This window comes from Pleurodeles waltl, chromosome 1_1, assembly GCF_031143425.1.
Source record: "Pleurodeles waltl isolate 20211129_DDA chromosome 1_1, aPleWal1.hap1.20221129, whole genome shotgun sequence".
Lineage (NCBI taxonomy): Eukaryota > Metazoa > Chordata > Amphibia > Caudata > Salamandridae > Pleurodeles > Pleurodeles waltl.
The window spans coordinates 682,475,901-682,500,998 of NC_090436.1; the positions used below are offsets into that span (position 1 = coordinate 682,475,901).

The 25,098-nt window shown below is 45.5% G+C and overlaps 1 protein-coding gene across 6 annotated transcripts in view; it reads left to right on the plus strand.

Moving 5' to 3' along the window:
* Positions 1 to 25,098, plus strand: part of CSNK1G3 (casein kinase 1 gamma 3) — a 479,935-nt gene that overhangs the window by 335,086 nt on the left and 119,751 nt on the right. For all 6 annotated transcript variants that reach the window (XM_069227081.1, XM_069227054.1, XM_069227089.1 and 3 more), the window contains one exon: positions 2,160 to 2,308. In XM_069227081.1, coding sequence (XP_069083182.1) covers positions 2,160 to 2,308 — 149 coding nt within the window. The remainder of the gene's footprint in view (positions 1 to 2,159; positions 2,309 to 25,098) is intronic.

Genomic DNA, 25,098 nt, shown 5'->3' on the forward strand with positions numbered 1-25,098 from the left:
TTTATGAATACATTTCCTGTGAAGGATTGCAAGGGATAATGCATTTTTGTTGTGGTTCCCCATTTTTTCTGTCTGATTTTGCTATCTTTAAACATCTGTGCTCTTTACTGATGGTAAACCATGGTAAAGCCCCTATGCTTCCCCCCGTGCTGTGTATTGGAGCTCCCTATTGGCCTGTTTAACTTCCTTTTAAGTTCATTGTAGTTAGTACCTTAAAGGCACTAGGAATGTTAAATGTCATATGTGGGCTGCACATACATGATAAACGCATATGTCTGCCAGGAGCACCACTGTGCTCTTGCTGGACCTCAGTATAAACACTGATAACACAGGCCATTGAAGGGTTCTTTTGTTGGAATGTAGGAAAATCTGAAAATCTATTCTTATATACTAATGCCACCCCCTAAAACATCACTCCTCTCTAGCACTATTTTACTGAAATTGTGCCTAAGGTTCCAGTCAACCCCAAACTGTTGTTCTCCAAGGACGTTTTACTTTTAAAAAATCATGTATCTGAGTCCTCTAACCTAGTTTAATGATCTTGGTGTTTTTTTAGTGTGACCATCTCAGCCAAGGTCAGTAAGGAAACTCTTTCCATTCCTAAACTTTTCACCTACAAATCATTGTTACAGGTGTATCAATCTATGTAGATAAGTGGAAGCAAAACAAAACTGCACTCCCAGAATACATTGAACTAACACACAAAAGCCCAGGACTGCAGTGTCTGCAATGACCTGGAGGGAGGTTGTTTTTCTCTGCTTTTCTAAATTGAAATGGGAAATTGGTTGTGTTGTGTTTTTTACTTTAGACTTTCAGATACTACTTGCATCTAAATCTAACCCATGCTTTTGTGAGGATTGCCCGCTGTGTGCTATAGCTATAATAGGATGGGCAGAGATTATCTCAGAATTGTGTGTTTGACCTAACAAGATTGTTTTTATTATGGTGGTAGGAGCTCCCCCCTCCTAAATTGATAACTCTATTTGTCGACTGCCCTAATTTTTGGCATTTTGGCAATTAGTAAAGTTGTAAAAATGTTAGCGATATAAGGGAATAAAGGTGCACAGGACTGTAATGTCATATGATGGGTAATGCTAAGGCAAACATTGACTAGTCAAGTGTGCTTGAGTACTATAGTTTGAAGGCACTGAATTGCAAGTCCTCCTAGCACATTTATCCCAGATTATGTTTCTTCAGTATCACATTGAAGTATCAGTATGCATAACACTTTTTGCGGTGTTTTGCCAGTTTGTGTGGGGGGTACGGAGAGCAGAAAGCTCAAAAAATGTAAATACTGCCAAAAGCAATCAAATTCACCCAGCTGAATACATTTGCGAAAAAAAAGTGGTAGATTTATTCTACAGGCGATTTTACACCAGAGTGCTTTGCCAGGACGGTACAAAGCCCACAGACAAGTGCTATGCACAAACTCTCTTCTGTTCCACCTGCCCAAGAAACTTTGAAGACTCTGAGGAGAGACGTGGAAAAAGGACAAGAGCTGCACAAATACCTGGATAACACCTACCACTGCACTAGTTAGGCAGGCAAAAAACAAACAGGCTTCAATACGACGGCAATGTGCATTTTCATGGGATATTGTGCCTTTAGTAAAGATAGACCTGCTATGCTGTCAACCTCATCCACTTTTGAAACAGGGTTGCATTAAAGTATGTATAAGATGGAAGATATACCACCTTAGAAGTCGTCTTGAATGTAAAGTTAACTATTTGGATTATTAATAAAACGTTTTAAAGCAAGATGTTTAACTTGAGGCTCAGACTTGATTAAAATCTCTGTCGGGTTCTCTTGTTTTGCAATTTTATACTCTTTTAGAAAAGATACTTAATGCTCATGAAATGGTGCAGAGGATTTGGTTGGGATAGTTTCCATCTTTGTTGTAGTTTGTATAAGAGCATTTGATACATGATTAGCAACCTGTCTAAATTGACATAAGTATTAATCCTATAAATGACTAACCCTGGCATAATATAATGCTAGATGTTGAGATGTTTTGAAAACAGGTTCTGGTCGACATTCTTATTTAATCACTGAATTAGAGACCAGGAACACTGAGAAAAATAATGCAAATAATAAATGCCATTTAAATGCATGAGCATATGTTGCACATATACCGAGATAAAAGTTAATTTCCTTTGTAGAAGAGATGGCCACATATCTACGCTATGTGAGAAGACTAGATTTTTTTGAGAAACCAGATTATGAATACTTACGCAAGCTCTTTATGGACTTGTTTGATCGGAAGGGCTACATGTTTGATTATGAATATGATTGGAATGGCAAACAATTGGTAAGTAATAAAAGTTGTTGTTCTTAAGAATTGTATTGATTTGAGCAGTCTTGTCTCCATGTTGAAGACGAAAAACAACTAGTTAATTATTTATGAGTATATGTATCTTAAATTTAGAAATGTACCGCAGAGCAATAGAAAAGTCATAAGTTGCCTGTTCTAATTGTAGTGTCATTATTTAATATTGTGTTGATTGTTGTTAACTCAAACCAAATGAAAGCTAAAAACCTCATTTTTAAATCATATATTCTTCAGCAATTTAAACTAACTCCTCTTTCTACGTTTTACAAACAAATTTACACACATTGTTATTGTGGTTGAATTCTCTCTTACCTACTCCAAAACAATGGAACAGTGAACTAATCATGAGCAGACACAATGTAATTTACACTCATCGAAAATATGATACAATTAAGGTGTTGTCTAATGTTTTTAGGGTAGAAACATGCAAAAGTGAGGTCGGCCGTTTTCACACACAAAAAATATTAATAGATTTGTTTTCTAAAGAGACTTGAACTGATTTAAGGAAGAAGTATTGAGAGTAGCAAGTGAGGAAAGTGAGGACTAGGAAAAGGGGTGGTTGAACAGGATGGATAACTGATAGAAATATGCAGATGATGAGCAACAGTCACAGTCAGTCAGAAAGACCCAGATGGATAATGTTTCTTGAAGAAAACCAGCTTAAGATCCTTCGTGAACATCACTTGAGAACGACTATGTCATTGTAAAACGTTTTCTAAAAACTTGGGGTTGTAGCATGAGGGATTAAGTGCTAGAGAGAGAACATTACCTCTAACTTATAGTTTGTTTGTCAAATAGAGAGAAGTGTACCTTTATGCGTAGATTTGTTTAATACAGGCAGACTTGTAGATCAAGCTATCTTCGTTAGAGAGCAATCACTGTGTTTTGGGTGGTTTGCTGCCAATAGCAAGGCAAGCTGCCTTAGCAGTGTAAAGTATGTGTAGACCAGTTTGGAGGGAGCTGCCATAGTCAAGTCTTGGAAGAACAATTTGTACAGTCTATATGTGTATGTATGTGTGTATATTATGTCAATTCTAAAGCGTAAACCTAGCAGGCTAGTAATGGAGCGCTATAAAGGGGATACATGAGGTGATGGATGGGACAGCAGGAGGAGATAAAGCACATAGAAGGGGATGGAAAGTTGTTTGCAAGTGGAAAGGGCGAGAAGTCAGCCTATCTGAGACAGTGTTCCTTAAAGAGGTGAGGTTTCAATTTCTTTCTGAATTGTGGAATGGCTTGTTGCTGTTCTGATGTTGAACTGGATATTGTTCCAAATCTGGAAGTCACAGACTGAGACAGCTTGCTTTCTCCTCCTGCTGTGTTTAGTCTTTAATCTGACAGTGTCAGAGTTCCTCATCTGGCATTAACCTCCAGACATTGTTAGCTTTCCAACTAGTTAGATGGGGTCTTGGTGCTTTTCTTGAAGGTGATCCGGGCCTGCATAGAGGAGACAGTGTAGATCTTTTAGTGCAAAGGTGATTTGGATGGATTTCTTCAGCCCATTGATGAGCCCTATAATAATATAATTTGAAAACCTGCACTGTTAGCCATGATCGGGTGTTGTCTAATGTAATGCTTCAAGAATTTCAGTATTTAATTTAAGGATTATGATCCAGAACATTAAATCAATCCAGGATGGATCTGGATTGTCAGAGTACAAAGGAGAAATTAAGAGGAACTCGGGTTGAAGAGGACTGACTTTCAAATGTTGACTAGTAATCCAATCTTGAATGATCTGGCATTAAGTGGTATATTGTGCACTGTAAACAGGGGACGATAACTTGAGCTAAAGCAGTGTATTGGTGGTAGGAAACTTTTACTTTTTTAGGGTGGCCATAAACGATTCAAGGTAGAGACTGAAGCGTTTTGGAGCCAAATTAGTTCCTTTAGGCATACCTTGTTGTAAGGTGTCAGAGATGAAGAATTAGTCATTTTATTCTAAAGAGATCAGTTGTTTACATTGGTCTTCAGCCAGTTAAGACTCAGCCTCTCATTACGAGTCTGGTGGTCGTGGACCGCCAGTCTCGAAGTGGCGGTCGAACTGCTGCCAGTGTGGCGGTCCGGCCTCCACATTACGACTGTGGCGAAAGCGTCACGGTCGGCCCACCGGCACCACCACTTTTTCACCAGCCAACGACCTGGTGGTGCCGGCGGTCTTAATCCGGCAGGGCAACACTGCAAGCGGCGCTGCCCTGGGCATTACAAGTCCCCTCTCCGCCAGCTTTTACATGGCAACGGCACCCCTATGTAAAAGATGGCAGAGATGGGGTGCCGGGGGCCCCATTGGGGCCCCTGCACTGCCCATACACTTGGCAAGGGAAGTGCAGGAGGCCCCATGAGCAGCCCTGTCATGCTTTTCACTGTCTGCTTGGCACCCAACGCACCTCAACATTGTCACTGGTTCTATTATGAGCTGGCATCAATGTTGTGGGCTGTTTCCCGCTGGACCAGTGGGAAATTCTTAATAGCCTTTGCCGTCAGGTCACCGCATTGGTGGTTTTCTGACCGCATGCATTTCCGTCCGCCGAAGTCGTTATGAGGGCCTCAGTCATCAGTACTCACTCACTTTTTTAGTGTTGATAAGGGTGTAATGATAATCTGTATTGAAGCAGCAGATTAGTAAAGAACTATTTGTGAAGTTTTCGAAACCATGCTTGCAGTAATAATACAAAAACATGAATTTACTTTCTGATAGTCCTTTTACTCCTGTGATTGCCCTGAATAGCCGAACTGTGCATTGGTGTTATCATGACAATTTAAAAAGTTGCTAGCTCTGAGGAATTGTGGATGAGATAAAATAATAAATCAAAAACAACCGTCTAAATACAAGACAATAAACAACAGAAATGGCTGTTGTCTTTTAGATATCAAGGTGACTGCACAAAGGTTCTACTATTAGATTAGGAGTTTTTTTTTAATAAGTCTGCCTTCCCAGTGAAGTTGATATGGGGCACCTTCCATCTGTCTACTCTTCACTACATTGCAAGGCGTTCCTTTCCTTCTATATTTGCTAAAGCATTGGAAAGCAGCCTGTGGTTGAGCAGAGACTAGCATAATGCAGTACTTGTCACAGTCAAAACACCTTGTGGTATCTTTAACTCTTCTAACAGGATCAAACCTGTGTCCCAGACGCCAGAATTCAGTGTTGGGTGCCAACCACAAGTCTTGCATCGATTCATGAACACCAGAGTGAGATCAGCAAATGCAGATTCTTTAGTTTACAATGACCTCATTGTTTTAGGGTCGAGCGCGCAAGCGCTCTACCTACTGTAATCTCTCTGTGGGCTTTTAACCACGCCCATCAGTTTAGTTGGTTAGGGGGCTTGCCTTTTAAAACTGGCTTGATTTTATTTGTGAAAGGCATGCCTGTTCCAGTGTTTAGCCCTCCTCAAGTGCACTGGACAACTACTGAAAACATACAAGGCTCCGTGTTTTCCGTATGGTTTCTAGACTACTTTTTATTCTTATTTCCTACACAGTGCGATCTCGCTGCACATTTGCAGATACGTTTGACTGCGAGCGAACTTCAGTTTCATTTTGTGTGCTTCTTCACGCTCATGGCATGGCACTTTAAATCGGCTTGCTTATGTAAAACTGTACTACTTTTCATTTTCATTTTATGTAACAATAAAAGTCCGGTTAGGACTTTACAACGCTAATAGCTCTAAGTCGAGCAAATGCGAGACCCATTGCATTGCAAATGCCTTTTTATAATTACTGCCAAAGGTGCTCCTAATTCTGCAACTCAACATCAGAGCCAAAACATAGGGTAATGAAAATAATCTTTCCTTTAGCAAAAATCTGCTTAGATGCTTGAGAATAAGGCGGTTCTGGTATGCAAACCCTGCTGGGAAAACTGTTACTTTAGGTAGGTCTTTTTGCAACTTAATATGTTCCTCAGGCAAGTTCTACAACACGGATGCATTTTATTAATATGGATTCTAAGGATAGCAACGATGAAGTTAAGATTCAAAGGTTTCACATACTTCACAGAATAATTGAAAGGTAGCCACTGGGAAAGACTTTATTCCTATTGCCTGTCACAGTATGTGTTGTGTGTCACTCAATAGGTTTGTGGGTTTGTGCTCTTTTCTGCCCTATCGGCCCATACTACCTCTACGGAGCAAATGATTTCCCCGATATTTAAGTCATCTGGTACCTGACGCTTCGTGGTTCTCCTGGTGCACACCGTGGCTCAGTATTTTACTTAAAATTCAATAAAGTCAATCTGTACAATTAACATAACTCAATGATGTGCTTTTTAGGTGTTCAATTGAGCAGTATGTCAGCAGATCGTAATTGAGAATTATTTTTTCATGTCAAACAGAGGTGAGCAATGCACTGGAGGGAAATCTTTGTTTATGTTTGATACTACTGTAACAGATGGATGTATGGGTTATACGGCCACTCTAATATACAAGCCAAAAACCTGGCCACCGTTTCAGCTTGTAAAATAAATTGAACAAAATTCTTGAAAAGGAAAGTCCATTCTAAAGCCTTTTTCAAGTAAGTATTTTAGGGGGTCATTACAACATCTGCAGTAAAAGCCGCTTACCGCCGTGCAGAAGACCGCCAATACACCGCCGCGGCCGCGGAATTCCGCCACAGCTATTATGACGCACATCACGGAATCCGCCGAAATTCAGACACCCACACTAGTCCGCCACACCAAAGGTCAGTGATAAACTGGCGAAAACAAATCCTTCACCGTCACGCCAACAGAAACACGCCCATGCTATTACGATCCACGCGGCGGTCTTTCAACCGCGGTATTCCATTGGCGGTACACACCGCCGCGCTCAAAATACACACACATCTCCAAAACACCGCCACATTGGACAATTCAAAATACACACACCTGATACACATACAAACACCACTCCCACACACCCAACACAATATAAAACACACACCCACATCACCCACAAACCCCTACGACCAAAAAATAGAGACGAAGGCAACAGAGAGAGCACAGCAATACACAACCCCACCACACAGAGGCACACAACACCATCACCCACACAACATCCACGCACAAAACACCCCACACCACTACACATCAACACATACACCACCCCACAGATCACCTACACCACCCAATGGCACGCCAAAGACACCCCAGGTTTTCGGAAGAGGAGCTCAGGGTCATGGTGGAGGAAATCGTACGGGTAGAGCCACAGCCATTTGGAGCACAAGTGCAGCACACCTCAATTGCAAGGAAGATGGAGCTATGGCGAAGAATCGTGGACAGGGTCAACGCAGTGGGACAGCACCCAAGAAATCAGGAGAACATCAGGAAGAGGTGGAACGACCTACGGGGGAAGGTGCGTTCCGTGGTCTCCAGGCACAACATCGCGGTTCAGAGGACTGGTGGCGGACCCCCACCTCCTCTCCCACAACTAACAACATGGGAGGAGCAGGTCTTGACCATTATGCATCCTGAGGGCCTCGGAGGAGTCGGTGGAGGAATGGACACTGGTAAGTCAAATATTAACTATCATATCCCCCACCCTACCTGCATGCTATCACACACACCCACCCTCACCCCTATCACTCCAACTCCTCACTAATGTACTAATAACACAAACCACACATGCCAACACCAAGCCCTGCATGACACAACAAAGCATGGACACCCATCACTAAAGCATGCCCACTGCACATACCCATAACAACCCCTAACCATCATCACACAAGCCCCCACACAGGAATGCTAGCACTGGGGTACACGCTCACCCGCCCATTGCACACCATGACACACACAGATGCAATAATCATGCTTTTATACCCCTGCATGACCACTACCTAACGTCACCAGACAGAAGGGGCCAGACATCTCTACCCCACCCACAGAAGAGGCCCACAGTGATGATAGCAGCTCTGGCCAACTGGATCCAGATGACCAGCCCGGACCATCGTGGGCCTCGGGACAGTCGGTTCCCCTCGCACAGGCACAGCCCAACACTGACCTTCCACCCTCTGGAAACACCAGTACAGCACCCACCCAGCGGGCCCATACCTCCGTCCCCAGGACACGTCAATCAGCTGTGTGTCCACCACTACAGGGAACCCAGGATAACCCACCACCCCAACAACAACAGGGACCTGGGGGCAGTGGGCACATGGTCCAGGGGACGGAGGCACAGGAACACAGGGGAACTGGGAGGGCTGCCGTGCGACAGGGGGCGGACAGGCCAAGGGAACCCACTCTCCACGAGGCCCTCTCCTCCATCATGGGAGCATACCACCACTCCCAGGAGACGATGGCGACGGTCCTGGCCAAGTTTCAGGAGACCCAGCGCATGCAGGAGGAACAGTATTTGGGGTTCAGGGAGGAACTCAGAACCATCAGCTCCGCCCTGGGCACCATCGTAGGGGTGCTGAAGGACATACAGAACACCATGAGGGACACCGTGGCACTACAAGGGGCCCCTGACACTAGCATAGACGATGAACTGCCCACCACCTCCGCCGGCGCTAGTGGACAGGACGCCCCGCCACAGGACCACCACACCAGCACCCCACCCCCTGCAGACAGAGAACCACCCTGCAAGCGGTCCCTGAGATCCAGGAACAGGACAGAGCACGATGGCAAGACCCCCTGCCAAAAAATGAGACCACCCTGATTGTCATCTCACTGTCCCACTTTGTAACCCTGTCCATATTGGAACTGTCCCAGCTCCACTTCCTATGCCCATATGGGCAGTGCACCTGTGAGACTAATCGACTGGACTCTGCCATGGACATTCCTCCACCATCACCCATCACCATTTTACCACCACCTCCAATAATTAGCACTTCAATAAACACCCTTGAACCACAAAACAATCTGGAGTCAGTCTGTGATTTAGAAGAGGTGTATTAGCTATGACAATGACAAAAGCCGTTCTCAATAGTAATGTCAACATACCTATGTCACACATCACAAGTCCATGAAGGATGCAAGCAGATGACACACGTTGGTAACCACACCTGTGAAACCGTAATGGAAATGTACAAGTCAGTTACCAAATACTGCTTGAAATTGACAGACAGGATAGAGGTAGAAGTGTGAAAGTAAATGTATTAGTAAAGAAAGTGTTCTCACCTGTGTGTCACTGGAAATATTGCTGTATGACTGAGTCCCTGTTGTCAATGTCTTCTTCCTCTGCTTCCTCCTCATCACTGTCCACAGGGTCCACAGGCTCCACAGCTGCCACAACACTGTCATCTGGACAATCCTCCTGCAGAAAAGGCACCTGGCGTCGCAAAGCAAGATTGTGAAGCATAGAGCAGGCGATGATGATCTGGCACACCTTCCTTGGTGAGTAGAATAGGGAACCACCTGTCATATGGAGGCACCTGAACCTGGCCTTCAGGAGGCCGAAGGTGCGTTCGATCACCCTCCTAGTCCGCCCATAGGCCTCATTGTAGCGTTCCTCTGCCCTGGTCCTGGAATTCCTCACTGGGGTCAATAGCCATGACAGATTGTGGTAACCAGAGTCCCCTAATAACCACACCCGATGCCTCTGGAGTTGACCCATGACATAAGGGATGCTGCTATTCCGCAGGATGTAGGAGTCATGCACTGAGCCAGGGAACATAGCATTTACCTGCGAGATGTACTGGTCTGCCAAACATACCATCTGTACATTCATTGAATGATAACTCTTCCGGTTCCTGTACACCTGTTCACTCCTGTGGGGGGTGACCAGAGCTACATGGGTCCCATCAATGGTACCTATGATGTTAGGGATATGTCCCAGGGCATAGAAGTCCCCTTTCACTGTAACCAAATCCACCACCTGAGGGAAAACGATGTAGCTCCTCATGTGTTTCAGCAGGGCAAACAACACTCTGGACAACACGTTGGAAAACATAGGCTGGGACATCCCTGATGCCATGGCCACTGTTGTTTGAAATGACCCACTTGCTAGGAAATGGAGCACTGATAGCACCTGCACTTGAGTGGGGATTCCTGTGGGATGGCAGATTGGTGACATAAGGTCAGGCTCCAACTGGGTACACAGTTCCTGGATTGTGGCACAGTCAAACCTGTAGGTGATGATTAAATGTCGCTCCTCCATTGTCAACAGGTCCACCAGCGGTCCGTACACCGGAGGATTCCACCATCTCCTCACATGTCCCAGCTGACAGTGCCTGGGAAGGACAACAGCGACCACAGAGTCAAGCAATTCAGAGGTATGTACCCACATCTACACAGAACACGAAAAAAACTCCAAAAAGTTGTCTGTATGTGTGTTGAGTCCAGACCTAGGTATGTGTGACGCTGTTGAAAATGAAGCCATGTGGGCCCCTGAAATGGCGGCTGCCTGACCTCTAAACTGGGACAATGGGATGTGAGGTAACTGCGCTGGCGTTGTACACGTCGCGGTAGGCGGTCGTAGACCGCTGCGCAATGCTGCATTGGTTAACATTGGACCCTATGGGTCCCAGGACCCAATGACGCAGTGTGCCGGCGGTGATGATACACACCGCCACGGACGTCACCGCCATTTTCTATCTGTTCAATCACTCGATACCTGATCTTCGACAGGAGAGGACCTACACTGCAAGTGCTGCTGTGACCTCGTTCTGGAAGAGACAATGGCTCGTGCGTCTGGGGAAAGGGCCCCTGCCTTCACTGCACAGGAGTTGGAGAAGCTCGTGGACGGGGTCCTCCCCCAGTACACGCTACTCTACGGTCCTCCAGACCAACAGGTGAGTACATAGGGTGCAAGTTGTATGGGATATGCCTGTGTGGAGAGGGCTGGATGTAAGAAGGAAGGGGGCTGAGTTCTGCAAGCATGAAGGAGTGTGAATGCATGTGCCACATGGCAAGGGCAGGGATGTGGGCCACTCACTTCGGTGCAGTTGTTAATGACTTCTCTTCTTCCCCTGTACATGTCATGTAGGTCAGCGCCCACCAGAAGAAGGATATTTGGCGTGCCATCGCCAAGGACATCTGGACCCTGGGGGTCCACCAGAGATGGAGCACCCACTGCTGTAAAAGATGGGAGGACATTCGCCGCTGGAGCAAGAAGACGGCGGAGGCTCAGCTGGGGATGGCCTCCCAACGTGGGAGGGGTGCCCGTCGCACCATGACCCCCCTGATGTTCCGGATCCTGGCGGTGGCCTACCCTGAGTTGGATGGGCGCATGAGGGCATCACAGCAGCCACAAGGGGGTGAGTACACTCTCATTCTGCTGACTCTGCGCGCAGTGGAGGTGTCTGGGTGGGGGAAGAGGGCTGTGGGTTTCCCTAGGCCAGGGCGAGTTCCGTAGGCTAGGCCCTTCCGTAATGCAGGCCATGTGCCACTCCACCCCACCTCTGTAGAGTGCCAAGTACAGGTATAAATGCCCCTGTGTCATCTATGTGTGCAGATGTCCACCGTAGCCATGTAGGCCATATCCCAGGAACTGCATCTGTAGAGCCCAAGAGCGCAGCGTAGTGCAGGGGGCTGCTGTGTCTGTATTGTCCGCCAACGGTAGCGGTAAGGCTTGCACTCAACCTTTCTTTCTTCTGTTTCCCAACCCCTTTTTGTGCTCTCCCCGTTCTTTTGTGCATCAGCATCATCAGGCAGAGGTACAGTGGCACCGGAGTACGAGGGGGCTGCATCCCACATGGCCATGGAGGGCCACACCACGGACTCCGAATACACCAGTGGGACGGAGGGCGAGGGGAGCTTCACGTCGGTCACCGGATCAGCAACCAGCGACACGGACTTGTCCTCCGATGGGAGCTCCCTTGTGGTGGCGGCACCATCTGTGCCCCCCACTTCTACAGGTACAGCCGCCACCCCCCCTACCAGCACTGCCCTCCCAGCAGCCCCTCAGCCTTCGCCCCATGCCCGCTCACCCAGGAGGGTGGGCATCACCTTCGCCCCAGGCACCTCAGCCCCTGCCCCTGTCACCTCTGCTGCCCTCAGTGAGGAGGCCATTGACCTCCTCAGGTCACTCACTGTTGGGCAGTCTACCATTGTGAATGCCATCCAGGGTGTAGAAAGGGAGTTGCAACACACTAATGCATTCCTGGAGGGCATTCATTCTGGTCAGGCTGCCCATCATCGAACCCTGCAATCTCTGGCCTCAGCACTGATGGCAGCCATTGTCCCTGTGTCTAGCCTCCCCCCTCCAACTTCCTCCACCCAGACCCAATCCCCTCTACCTCAGCCTATCCCAAGCACACCTACAGACTAGCCTGCACACACCTCACCACACAAGGGCAGCTCAGGCAAACATAGGCACCACACATCCCACAGGCACTCACACAAGCATCACCCACATACAGACACAGCAACATCCACTGCCTCCACTGTGTCCCCCTCCTCGTCGTCTCCCTCCTCCCTCCCAGTGTCGTCTACACTCTCACCTGCATGCACTACCACTACAGCCACTAGGACTCGCACCAGAACACCAAGCACCACACCCCGCTCACCTGCACTCACCACCCCCACTACCATTTACACGTCCCCTGTGTCCTCTCCCAGTGTGTCTGTGACGCCCCCTCCCAAAGTACACAAACGTGGGCACACACACACCCAACATCCATCCACCTCACGACAGCCTCCAGAACATGCACCTGCACCCAAATCATCAAAAGTTACACCTCCTACAACCACCTCCTCTTCCTCCACTCCCAGACCCCCTCCAGCTACCCGTCCCAGTGTTCGTCAGAAACTTTTCCTGAGCAACGTTGACCTCTTTCCCACCCCCCCCCCACGCCCCTCCAATTCATAGGTCCCGTAGTAGCACCTCAGCCAAAAAATGTCCGCTACCAGTGGTGCCTGTTAGAGGTATGTGGAGTGCACCGGGCACCAGGGCAGCCAGTGTGACACGGAGCCAAAGCACAGCCAGTCCCCCCCCCTGTGAAGCACCAGAGTTGGACAGTGCCCGACGGGAGAGGCTAGAAGGCTCCTGCAGGCAAAGCCACTCACAAGGGTCCCGGGGGGAGTGTCGAGTCAGTTGTGACTCCTCCCAAGGTGGGGAAGGGGCAGAAGAAAGCGCCAAAGTATGGGAAGAGCAGCACGGCGGAGAAGCCCGCCATCATCCCCGCTGCCCAGGACGCCACCGCCAGCCCCATCGTCACTGGTCAGGAGACCACCGCCAGAGTCAGTGCCCAGGAGGGCAGCACAATTGTCACTGGTCAGGAGACCACCGCCAGAGTCAGTGCCCAGGAGGGCAGCACAATCGTTCCTCCAGAGTCAGTGCCCAGGAGGGCAGCACAATCGTCACTGGTCAGGAGACCACCGCCAGAGTCAGTGCCCAGGAGGGCAGCACAATCGTCACTGGTCTGGAGACCTCCGCCAGAGTCAGTGCCCAGGACGGCAGCACAATCGTCACTGGTCAGGAGACCACCGCCAGAGTCAGTGGCCAGGAGGGCCCCGGCAGCCACAGCCCCGCTGGCCAATGAGGGACCACCATGGCACACACCGCTGCACAGGTCAGAGACAGCAAAGTCAAGCACCGCTGAACAGGGCAAAGACCGCCATGGCAAGCACCGCTGAACAGGGCAAAGACCGCCATGGCAAGCACCGCTGAACAGGGCAAGCACCGCTGAACAGGGCAAGCACCGCCAACACAAGCATCGCTAGCCCATGTGCGGCAGGGGCAGTGACCGTCACGGGGAGAGTGCTGCACTCTGGGCACCAGTCCCCCTCCAGAACCAGTGGAGACCTGCATCCACTCAGTCTGTCCTGCACAGGATGAAGCACTCTGGGCACCAGTCCCCCTCCAGAACCAGTGGAGACTGTTATCCACTTGAGAGACTGTGGCTTTGCACTCCCCAGGATGGTACAGTGGGCAACCCACCCACTGTAGAGACTTGAGAGACTGTGGCTTTGCACTCCCCAGGATGGTAAAGTTGGCAACCCACCCACTGTAGAGACTTGAGAGACTGTGGCTTTGCACTCCCCAGGATTATGCAGTGGGCAGACCACCCACTGTAGAGACTTGAGAGACTGTGGCTTTGCACTCCCCAGGATGGTAAAGTGGGCAACCCACCCACTGTAGAGCCTTGAGAGACTGTGGCTTTGCACTCCCCAGGATGGTAAAGTGGGCAACCCACCCACTGTAGAGACTTGAGAGACTGTGGCTTTGCACTCACCAGGATGGTAAAGTGGGCAACCCACCCACTGTAGAGACTTGAGAGACTGTGGCTTTGCACTCCCCAGTATGGTACAGTGGGCAACCCACCCACTGTAGAGACTTGAGAGACTGTGGCTTTGCACTCCCCAGGATGGTACAGTGGGCAACCCACCCACTGTAGAGACTTGAGTGACTGTGGCTTTGCACTCCGCAGGATACATCAATGGGCATGGAGCCCCGTCGTGGATCTGGCGTGGTGCTGTCATCCGGCTGAGGTTCCCCCCCTTCCCTTCCCCCTGAGGTGCCTGTTGTATTTCTATCTGATGCCCCTGCAGTGTTCTCTCCGTTTCTGGACAGGTATCTTGTGTGGGCCTCGCCCATGCATTTTGGGCCCAGTGGTCCACGGACATTGAATGGTGTATACCTGCACTACTAATCGTGATGTATATTTTTTGAATGTGTATATATTTCTGTATATATTAGCTTACTGTATTTTGATACATTACAATGGTTGCACTCATTTCCTTTTGTCTTTGCATTCTTCCGGGGGAGGTTGGGGGTTGTTACTGTGATGTTTGGAAATGCATTGGTGTGTGTGTTGTAGTGTGCGAGGGTGGGGGTGGGGGTGTTGCGTGTGTGTGTCCCTGACTTTTGCCTCCCCCCTCCCCTATGTCGTAGGTGCAGTACTCACCGTTGTCTTCGGCGCCGGCGTTGCTGATGTTCGTAGAGGAGCAGGAACACTATCGCAGGGAGTATTTGGAGTTCCGGCTCCATGGTGCCCTCCTTCCTCGTGGAGTGTGTTAAGGTGAGCGTTTTCCCATTGAAATGGCTGTTTCCGCCGTGTTTTTATCCATGGTGAATCCGCCCCGGAAAAGGTGGCGGATTGGCCTGTTGTAATACTGTGGGCGGTACTTTGTCTTCCGCCTGTCTATTGGCGGTGACTGCCGCGCTGCTTGTCTGTACCGCCGTGGCGGTCGGAGTGTTAAAGTGGCTGTCTATGTTGGCGGTTTCCACCACGGTCATAATTCCCTTTTTTTTCCCGCCGGCCCGTTTGCAGTATTACCGCCGCTTTAACACCATCCGCCAGGGTTGTAATGACCACCTTAGTGTTTAGTACTTAACAGAAGGGGCCAAATCAAATCAGCGTTTGAACAAGGTGTAAAAGCACGTACCTTTAATTGCAAAATGTGTCGTTGAAGAAAGGTATCCACTAACGATACTGCTGATTCTTCATTCTCACGGTGCAAATCTGCTCAAGTAGATTAAAATATGATCGATGCCTGGAAAAACATTCTGTGAAATTTACATAAAATAAATTGACTCCCTCCACTTGGCAGAATACTGATATAAAGAAACTATTTTTCTTTAGACATATGTCGCTAACTTAGCCTCATCGACTGACTGGAAAGATATATGTTCATTTATGCCAATACTGGCGGCTCATATTTGCGAGTTAAAAGCATTGGCATTGACATATGCTTCCTTGTAAAATGTCCTGTCGCTGCTCAAGGCAGGTAGCCATTTTCCCCTTGTCTACTAGAAGGATGTTCTGTAGAGGCCTTTTAGATGTTGTGGGGAAGAGTCCATTATTGTTGTAAACCTTATTAAAGTTGCTTATTGGCAATTTACAATTAATCCATTGTAATAAATAGTGAACTCACTTTACCATGATTGATGGGTTAGCAAATTTCTTGAAACTTGCAAGCATGGCTGCCAATCAACTCATGTTTTTCAGCTACACTTCGTAGGCTGGAAAGTACCAAAGAGAAGCGCAGTTTTTAATTGGGTGTTCTGCAGCGTGGGGTATGATGCCTTGGTCTTTTGATTCCTGAATGTGAGCAGGATTGCCGGCTTCCTGAGAAAAGAAGCAAGATCGATGGGAAATTCGCTCCAGTCCTTAAGTAGTTATTCGAGAGCTGGGCATAAGCTGCTGTACTTTAGGCAATTAATTGGTGTGATTTATCCCAGACCACAAGGGACCTTGAAGAAAACATAGCTTTAGTAACAAATGACAAAAGCAGGGTAGTCCTCCCTATAAGAATTGTTCCCTTCAGCATTGTGATAAGAATATAACCGTGTACAGTGTACCAAGGACAACACTTTCCAACGACTTAATTAACAGTATTGGAAATACATTCTTTTTGTGCCAAAAGTGATAATTTGGCGTTCAAGACATTATTGGTGATTGTTTATTACCACACACAAGCTCATAGAGAATCTTGACAATTCTGTTTACGTTTATGCCACTCATTTATAGGTACATATGTGACAAGAAAGATTTTTCTTTGTTGTACAGATGTGCTTGGTTATTCCTGGTATAGGCTTGCAACACATCGAAAATCATGTACTTTTATATTCTTTTATGCACTTGTCCACTAGCCAGGGCCTGTTACCTTCAGCTCCTCCCATACCTCTTCCAAGTGGCCCCATCCATCTACTGTCTGTTACGTTGGTTGCCTCAAACACAGCCACAATTCATTTCCTACTATCCAGCTACATGGAACACCTCAAGTTAAGATACGCACTACAGCCAACTACCTATACGCAACCCTTGCATACAGACCACAGGGACCCTGCACCAATTTTGCTAGTGATGTCAGACTTTGTCACACCCCTAATCATCAATACTATCACTTCATCCTCCACACTGACCCAAACTCTGAGGCCCTCCTAAAAAACTCAAGAAATCATCACCACACTTTGCTCAGTACCCACACTGCTGGTCACCTATTGGACCCAATTTTCTCCTTAGTCAAGTAACATCACAGTTGACAAATCAGCAACTATGACCCAGACAGACCACGCCTTTGTCAACTTCAGCATACCCATCCCACAGCGTCATAAACCTACCACCACCGGACTGGCCCACTAAAGCTGGATAAGCAACACAAAAGAGGAATGGGGTTCCCCCTCTCTCTGCCACAGCGTACCAGCAACTTGCCAGAAGTTATCAAGAATATCAGTGGTTGGATCACTGCTTGCGCCAACACCCTGCTTCCAAGTGCAGCCCAATTGCAACAGCATAACAGAGGATAGCTGGTACAGAGTTTTACACTGGCTGACGAAACACCACTGCAGTCAACTGGAGCACAAATTGAGAACAAGTCAAACCAAAACAGATAATGGCCTCTTAAAACCTGTCATAAGACACTACCACCAGCAGATCTAGAAAACAAAGTACACAGTTCATAAATACCACATCGACCCAGGATACAAACAGCTGCAAGAAAATGTTTACCATCATCAAAGATTTCACTTTGCCTCCAGCAACATTACCCGCTCGCAAGTCCTTCGCAACAAGGTTTCAGAACTTTTCTGTAACATATCAGCTCCATCTACAGCAACTTCACTCTCAATTGGACCTAGTCACTGTCGCATCTCAATTTCTCATTGATGAACTTAACTGCACCAGTCAGCGCTGTAAGTGATTCCTGCTTCCACTCCCTGAAGATGCTGACGAAGATCTTCACATGGCTCTCAAGCAACACTAGAAAGAATGTCAATCACATCCTAATAACCTACAAGATGAGCTATAGAAAAAGCCTCTATTCCGAAATAAGTAAGCAACTCACACGAAGACTACTAACCATTCAGAACTTGACAGCCAGGCTCCTTCTCTGCCTCCCACACAGAAGTCATATCACACCACACCTCAGTGAAGTCCATTGGCTCCTGATACACAAATGTGCTCAGTTCATACTCTTCACACGCACATTTAAGGCACTACACAACTCAAGCCCCAACTACCTGAACAATTGCATCTACTTACACCAGCCGTCTAGAAACACTTGCCTTGCAGCGTTCCTAGTTGCATACATCCCATGAATACACAGAATCAGATCAGGAGGAAGGGCTTTCTCTTACATCAATGCTAAAGCATGGAACGGTCTCCGACTCCACATCAGAGCCTCCTCCTCACTTCTTCAATTCCACTAGAAGCTCAATGCCTGGCTTTTCAATTAACCAACCCCTCTCTCTCTCTCTCCCCCCCTCCCCCCACTCCCACACCCAGGTGCATACATTATGGTTTCTACCATAAAGACTAATTTGGAGACATTTGTATTGTGGATGGCTAGTTAGTATTATTCCTGGCAATTCACTGAATGTTATTAAGGATGTCCTCAATGCCATTGCCTAACTGAAAAAATATCACTATATCAACCCTCCTATTAAAGTGCTGAATTTTCTGCCCATGCAAGCCTGCTTCATGAGTGCTTAATTATGTACAACACCACATGTAGTGCACATAAGTCTGTTACTGATAATGTCACCCTCTCAGGAGGCAAATGAATCACAATGAGACACAAAACTATCATGATGTAGTTAATACATTTTGATTCCCAAATAAATAGCCAATGAAACCATGTCAATAAAGCCTTCTGATTTTGTAGTTTCTCATTAAATCCTCACCGCAGGACACCATTGGTTTAATTGCAGACAAGAAAAATGTATTAACTGTAGGTGGCATGTGACAGAAAGCTAGAAATTAACGGGAGGAACAACAAATAGGGAGAAAAATGAATAAGTTCAAGAAGTGAAAACATTAAATCAAGCTTTCTCCCTTCATCTGCAATGGATCTTGAACAACAGATCCTCCACATCAGACTTAGCATCATAATTTAAAACATTTAGAAAATAGCTTAAGAATCATCTCTTCAAGAAACATCACAGTGAACCTCAAATAGAGCCTTCCTTCAGAGCCTCAAGCTATGTCTTCGTTTGCAGACATGTATCTCTCTTATATATGTGTACATATTTTTCATGTACACCTCTCCACTGCTTCTTAGGTAGGTTCTGTATATTTATGCCTTGTGAGAAACTGATGACGCGTGCACAGCCCTTTCAATATTGCTGGCTAGAGTATAGCTGATTGTATATGGGGAACTGCCTTCTGGTTACCCCAGCCCTTATAATAAAAAACATGATCCAAATGTTTCATGTGTTGTAAACTTATGATCCTGCACCCTTAATGTCTTCAGGAAGATGTCACCTAAGAAACGTTTTTGTGCCTTTCGACCATCTTTCAAAGGGAAGGTTGAGCAATTTCATGTTAAACCTTTTAAGGAATAGCTGTTGTATTATTCCATCAGTAAGGACGACTCCGCTGGGTTTGAAGTTGTTTTCCACTGGTATCCATACTACTATCATTTTGAAAACTGGGCCAAGTATAACCCTTTCTTCACGACTCACAGGGTGGGAAGCAGTCACAAGTATCTTATGGACTTTGAGTAGAGGTGCCCAAGTTTAGACCTCAGCTGTCAACAGGCACAATATTGTTAATGCCCAGACAGTATTTTTTGTAAAAAGAAAAGAACTTTTCAATTACAAAGCAGTACTCATTACTACACAATGAAATCCAGCAAACAGGGTGGTACCCCCGTTCACGGTTCCCTCCCGGGTGCTGACCTCTTACGCTTTTCTGTACGTTCTCAACAACCAAGGTGACCCTAGTTGGATCTGTCCCACAGCAAAACTATGGTAAGAACATGAGTAAGACCCAGATACAGATGATGGTCAACCTGAAGTCAAATCCTCAATCAATTGCTGTTTACTCCGAATCCTACCCCGGTGTCATAGTGGATAGGAGATTAATCTTTAGTCCTGTTTGGTTCCTTCAATGCAGAGTCAGCAGCTCAGTCCCACTAAATCTGGCAGCCTGTAGTGATCGCATGTGGCTTGAGTGGTGATTGCTGAGTGAGGTGACCAAGATCATCTGCCCTGTATAATCTGGCATTGCTTCACAGGCCATGACATCACTCGGTGGGCCCCCCTTGTAGTCTTAGCTAATTTCTATGCTGATGGAATGCTCACCTTGGCAGGTCTGGCCCTTATCTGGGCTGTTAAACAGGGAAAGGCAGGTGATCTGGGCCTATGCATATGGCAAGGTAGATGGAGCCCTAACCTGGGCTGATACACATGGCAAGGTGGATGCAGCCCACGTTTGGTTGATGTGCAGAAGTACATCAACTTTTGTTACTCTCTGCAGCACGGTTCATTACTGGCTTCCCTCTTTTAGGCAATCTAATTTTTCAGGTTGCTCCTCAGTACAGGAATTCCCAGGGCTTATCCTCCTGAACAGTGCCTCTGCTGGTAGGGCAAGACAGACTCCTTCCCATTCTCTCAGCAGGCAGGCAGGCTTCTTGACCAGGCTTCTCCAATGAGTAGCTTGACAGCTACCTATAAATAGTTGTCCTATGTGCAGACCAGCTTTTGTTTGGCAGAATTATTACATGTATACCAAAATTGAAAATCATGTATTGGAGATGAAAATGTGTGTATTTTCAGAACTGGAATGCTAGTGTTTGGAGAAAAATGGCTAGAGTTCTAAATATATTTAAAGCTGATATTTGAGTGAAAATTCATGTGGCATTGGGCAGGCATATTATTACTAACATTATTACCTTAGGGCTAGTGGCTTTTCAGCTACAGCTGTTATGAATTAGTGAACCAGACCCATTCCAAATTGACAGTGTTTTTTACATTACTGCTGGCAACCCTGCCTAATGAACTGAGGTGATCACTGTTGGTAATCTTGCACATGGTGGCCCCTAATGTAACATTGACTGATGTGGTCACTATTGCAGCACTAACAGTATTGGTAGCTTGGAATGATTTTCATTGAACATAAGTATCTCTTATTGCACAAAAGGTTGGAGATCCCTGTTCTAGACAGACTTTACAGCTCTTCCTGAAGAAAGTAAAGGTATCAGGTGATGTATTTGCACCTCTGTGAGACAAGCTGTCATGACAACACCACACCTGGTCAAACCTTTTTTTTTTTTTTTGTATTCTGCAGAGCACTCTATGCATTGGCTATGAAGAACCTGAAATTGGAACAATGTTGGGGTGGTTTGTATATATTTTTTATGCACATTTCCCTGACTGGGGATGTGAATCCAGTGTCTCAAGTTCAAAACCAGTCTGGGGTGGTTCTCTGTCAAGTGTCCGTCTGTGGCTGCTCCACAGACAGTCTTTGAGTAAACTCATACTTCTCACTCATCTGGCACTGGATCTACATCCAAATTGGAGCACCCACAATATTAGTGTGATGAATTTTGAAGTTGTGCACCTGTCTTCAGCCTTGCTGAAGAATTAATCAGGGATAGACTAAGGGGCAGGCTTCACCTAGAAACTTCCTCATCTTGAATAACAGAATCTGCAGTCCCATCTTTCAACTTTAACTTATATGAAATAGAAGTACTAATTAGTAGCCTTTTGCTAAACAGGACCTCATAGAATTTCAATGGGGGGCCCCGCCTCTTTCCTTCCTCAGTTTAGTGTCTGGATCTCCACTGTGGAGCCACACAAAATACAGCGTATACAATTCCACTTTCCGGAGTAGCTGTCCTCAACCTGCCATGGTAATCTAGGGGTATTCAAAATAGATCTTACTGTTTTTTTTAGACTCTAACAGGCTCAGAGTCCAACTACTACCCATGTGCTACATGTACACAACCACACTTAATCAATGTCAGCCTAGGGTTCTGGGTTTTCACGTAGCAGCAGAACTTTGCACAAGAGGGGCCTATAGTCCCCACATTGACTCACACAGATAAAAAGGTATTGTCAACTACATGAAATCACAAAGCACGATATATGCTTCCACCACTTACGTATTAAGCCCAAAACCGGGACAGTAGTGTTTGATACCCTTAGAAGGGCCGCTTGGTTTATCCCCTGCCCCCAGGTCACATGATAGGACTTGGACCTCGCATTGTCAGGGGCAGGGCTTAAGATGTGCACACATGGTAGATTAGTGTGACATCAGTGTCAACAATAAAAATCAGGATACCATAGACACACTCAGTTGGGCTGAGATACAAGCTTGTATACCATGCAGGGGACATTACTGTCCCAACAGAACCTTAAGGTATGCTGTAACCAGCCTTTTTGGAAGCACTGTACCGTTTCATCATTCAAGTCTGTCATTCTCCTCACAGGTCTCATTAAATCAGATGGTTCTGGCTAGTCTTTATGATCCTCAAAAAAGGCCCTCCTTGTAGTGTATAGGAGAACATTTGTCCCTCTTGCATTCATTACTTTAAAGAACGTGCTACTACTCACAGACGAAGCCTGTCTTTCTATAGAGTCCATAGCTTTGTAAAGCATATGCATTTTTCGCCTTAATTTTTGGCAGGTGGTTAGATTTATATGTCACATTATCTTGTATATTATTTACCAAATTCAGAACTAGCTATTTCTTCTGATGGTTCCAAGTCAGTGCTGGAAACTGTCCACGATTGATACCCTTCCATCACCTCAGAAATCAGATTTGATTGATTGGGTTGCTGTTTTCTGCTCTATGACTAAGCATCATGGGAGCCTTTACTGTCACTGTTACGTGTAGCTAAACAGTTTGGTTGCACTATGTTTCTAACTCTTTCTTTTGCATCATTCAGATTTATTTTGCTGTACTTGAGCAAACCCACACCATCAGCAGTCTCAAACTATTAAACTTTGCCACATTTTGCTTACTAGTCTGAAGCACTGAAATAAAACACTGATATGAAATCAGTCTATTTACAAGCACACTTTTACAGTGCATAGACCCCGAGGAGGGTCTCTTGGTGCTACTAAAAATACTGGCAGCTATAATATATAGAGTCCAAATCTTATTGGTCAAAAAGACAAGTCTTGAACGTCTTTCTTATCAGGAGATTGGCTTGATCGTTTTTTGCTGAAATAGGGATTTTGCTTCACAACTTGGGACCACAGACACTTAAAACACAATCTCCTATCAGTAAATTTGGCTTAGACAGTGAACAAAACATTGATAGTTGAATGCAGATGGTGTGTGGACTGATGACTGGTCATCCTGTTTACTTGGTAAGAAGAATTACAGTAGAAAGTTTTGTGCATGATACAGAATACAGTGTAGTTAATGGATTTTGGGAGAGGTAGAATCAATCGTTTTCAGTCAAAACGAAATATTGATCTGCTGAATTTGATGGAGATGCTTTTTATGTCACACATAACAACATGAAAGCACTCATGACAGCATTAAAACATTAATTTCCCAGAAAGATAAGATAAACATGTTGTGATATTCAGTAGGAGTCTTAGTTGCTAAAAACAAACTTTTGGGACTAAAGATAAGAGTAGTTATTTTCAGGTCTGAATCCACCTGCACAGGGGATTTAATACATTGGTTGTCTTATTTGGCAAGGGGCTTATTGAGCATGTCCCAAGGTCACTTTCCATATATTAAGAGTTCTTGGGGGTGAGCAGGGCTTCAGTTTTTCCTGAATTCAATTCTAAACCTTCCCCGTGCATTCATGAGCAAATTGTTTATGAAAATTGATTCAAGCTTTGATGCTGTGGTAGCAAGTTGATCTATGTCACACTTGCCTTTCGGGGATCCCAGAGACTTTCTCTGTGCTCTTGTTTTCATAAAAACAGCTTGATTACGTTTTCTGGCATTACATAGTATGGAAAATTGTTATGGCTATATTACTATAGTATTTTTCATCATACAATCTTTGTGTTACTCCCATAAGCCTTTACCTATAAACAACCTTATATCCCATTTTTTTTATAATGGCATTATCTTAATTACAAACAAACAACATTCATATTAAGTGCAATAATCTTTATTCTTACAGATTTAAAGCATTCCACAACTATACACTGTCCTTACTTTCCATTAATATACAATATCTATAGAAGACCATATGTTTATGTGGCTAAAGTTATCACATTTTAAATCTTTCCCTCTAATCTCTAAATCCTTCTTATCTGGGTAATTCCTTATTCACAATATTATGTATTATATCCCTATCTGTCATTAAAGGTGGGGATTTATTTCCATCTTGCTGGTTATAATAGAACACAGTGGCAATGTTATGTACTGTTTCATTCATAAGACCTGCACTGTTGTGCACTACTCATTTTGCTGTTATATAATCCCATGTTATATGATGCTAATTTAGGCATAAAGATTGTTCTCAACATTCCTGTTTTTATCAAAATCTCATCTTCTCATAAGGCCCTTTATTCTCTCCAGAATAAACCACTTAATATAATTCTCCAAGTGCTTCATCTCATTACAATGCTCAACTAGAGGTGCACTTTTTTTTTCCCAAACTGACAGCTGGCCAGTGTTCACTTATTCTGATCTTCATCTCTCTGCTTATTTTAACCCACATTGGGTTTGTCACATGGACAAACAAGCAAATAGACCACATTACTCATCTTAGATTTGCCATAAAGCTTATACACTGTATGGTTCCCTGATCTCCTGCTTTATCATGCCTTGTAACGCCTTCACAATTACTACCATTTCCAAAAGAAAAACTACCCATAATTGGTTTCCCACTGTAGACACTCATCCCTCTCTTTCCACTTTTACATCATAGGTGTGAACCGTAGGATTCTTTGATGTTTTATTCCTTCTAAATGCAGTGGACAATTTAATGCCTACTGCCCTCCAATATTTCAGTTTGATAAAAATCTGTTGATCAAAACCTATAGTCATATCGCTATATCTGAGTAGTATGTGACACATATTTGTTTATCCCTCATTTCCTTTTTCTTTTTTTTAAACATGCATTCTCAAGGTCCCTTGTTTTGTACAATTCCTCCTTAAATGCAGGTATTGTCGAAAATATATGTTATTCTTTTGGCATTTTGGATGATAGCTGTTATATTGTAACATGGGGTTCCTATCCCTGTGCCTCTTATACAGTCCTACCTCTACTATGTCAG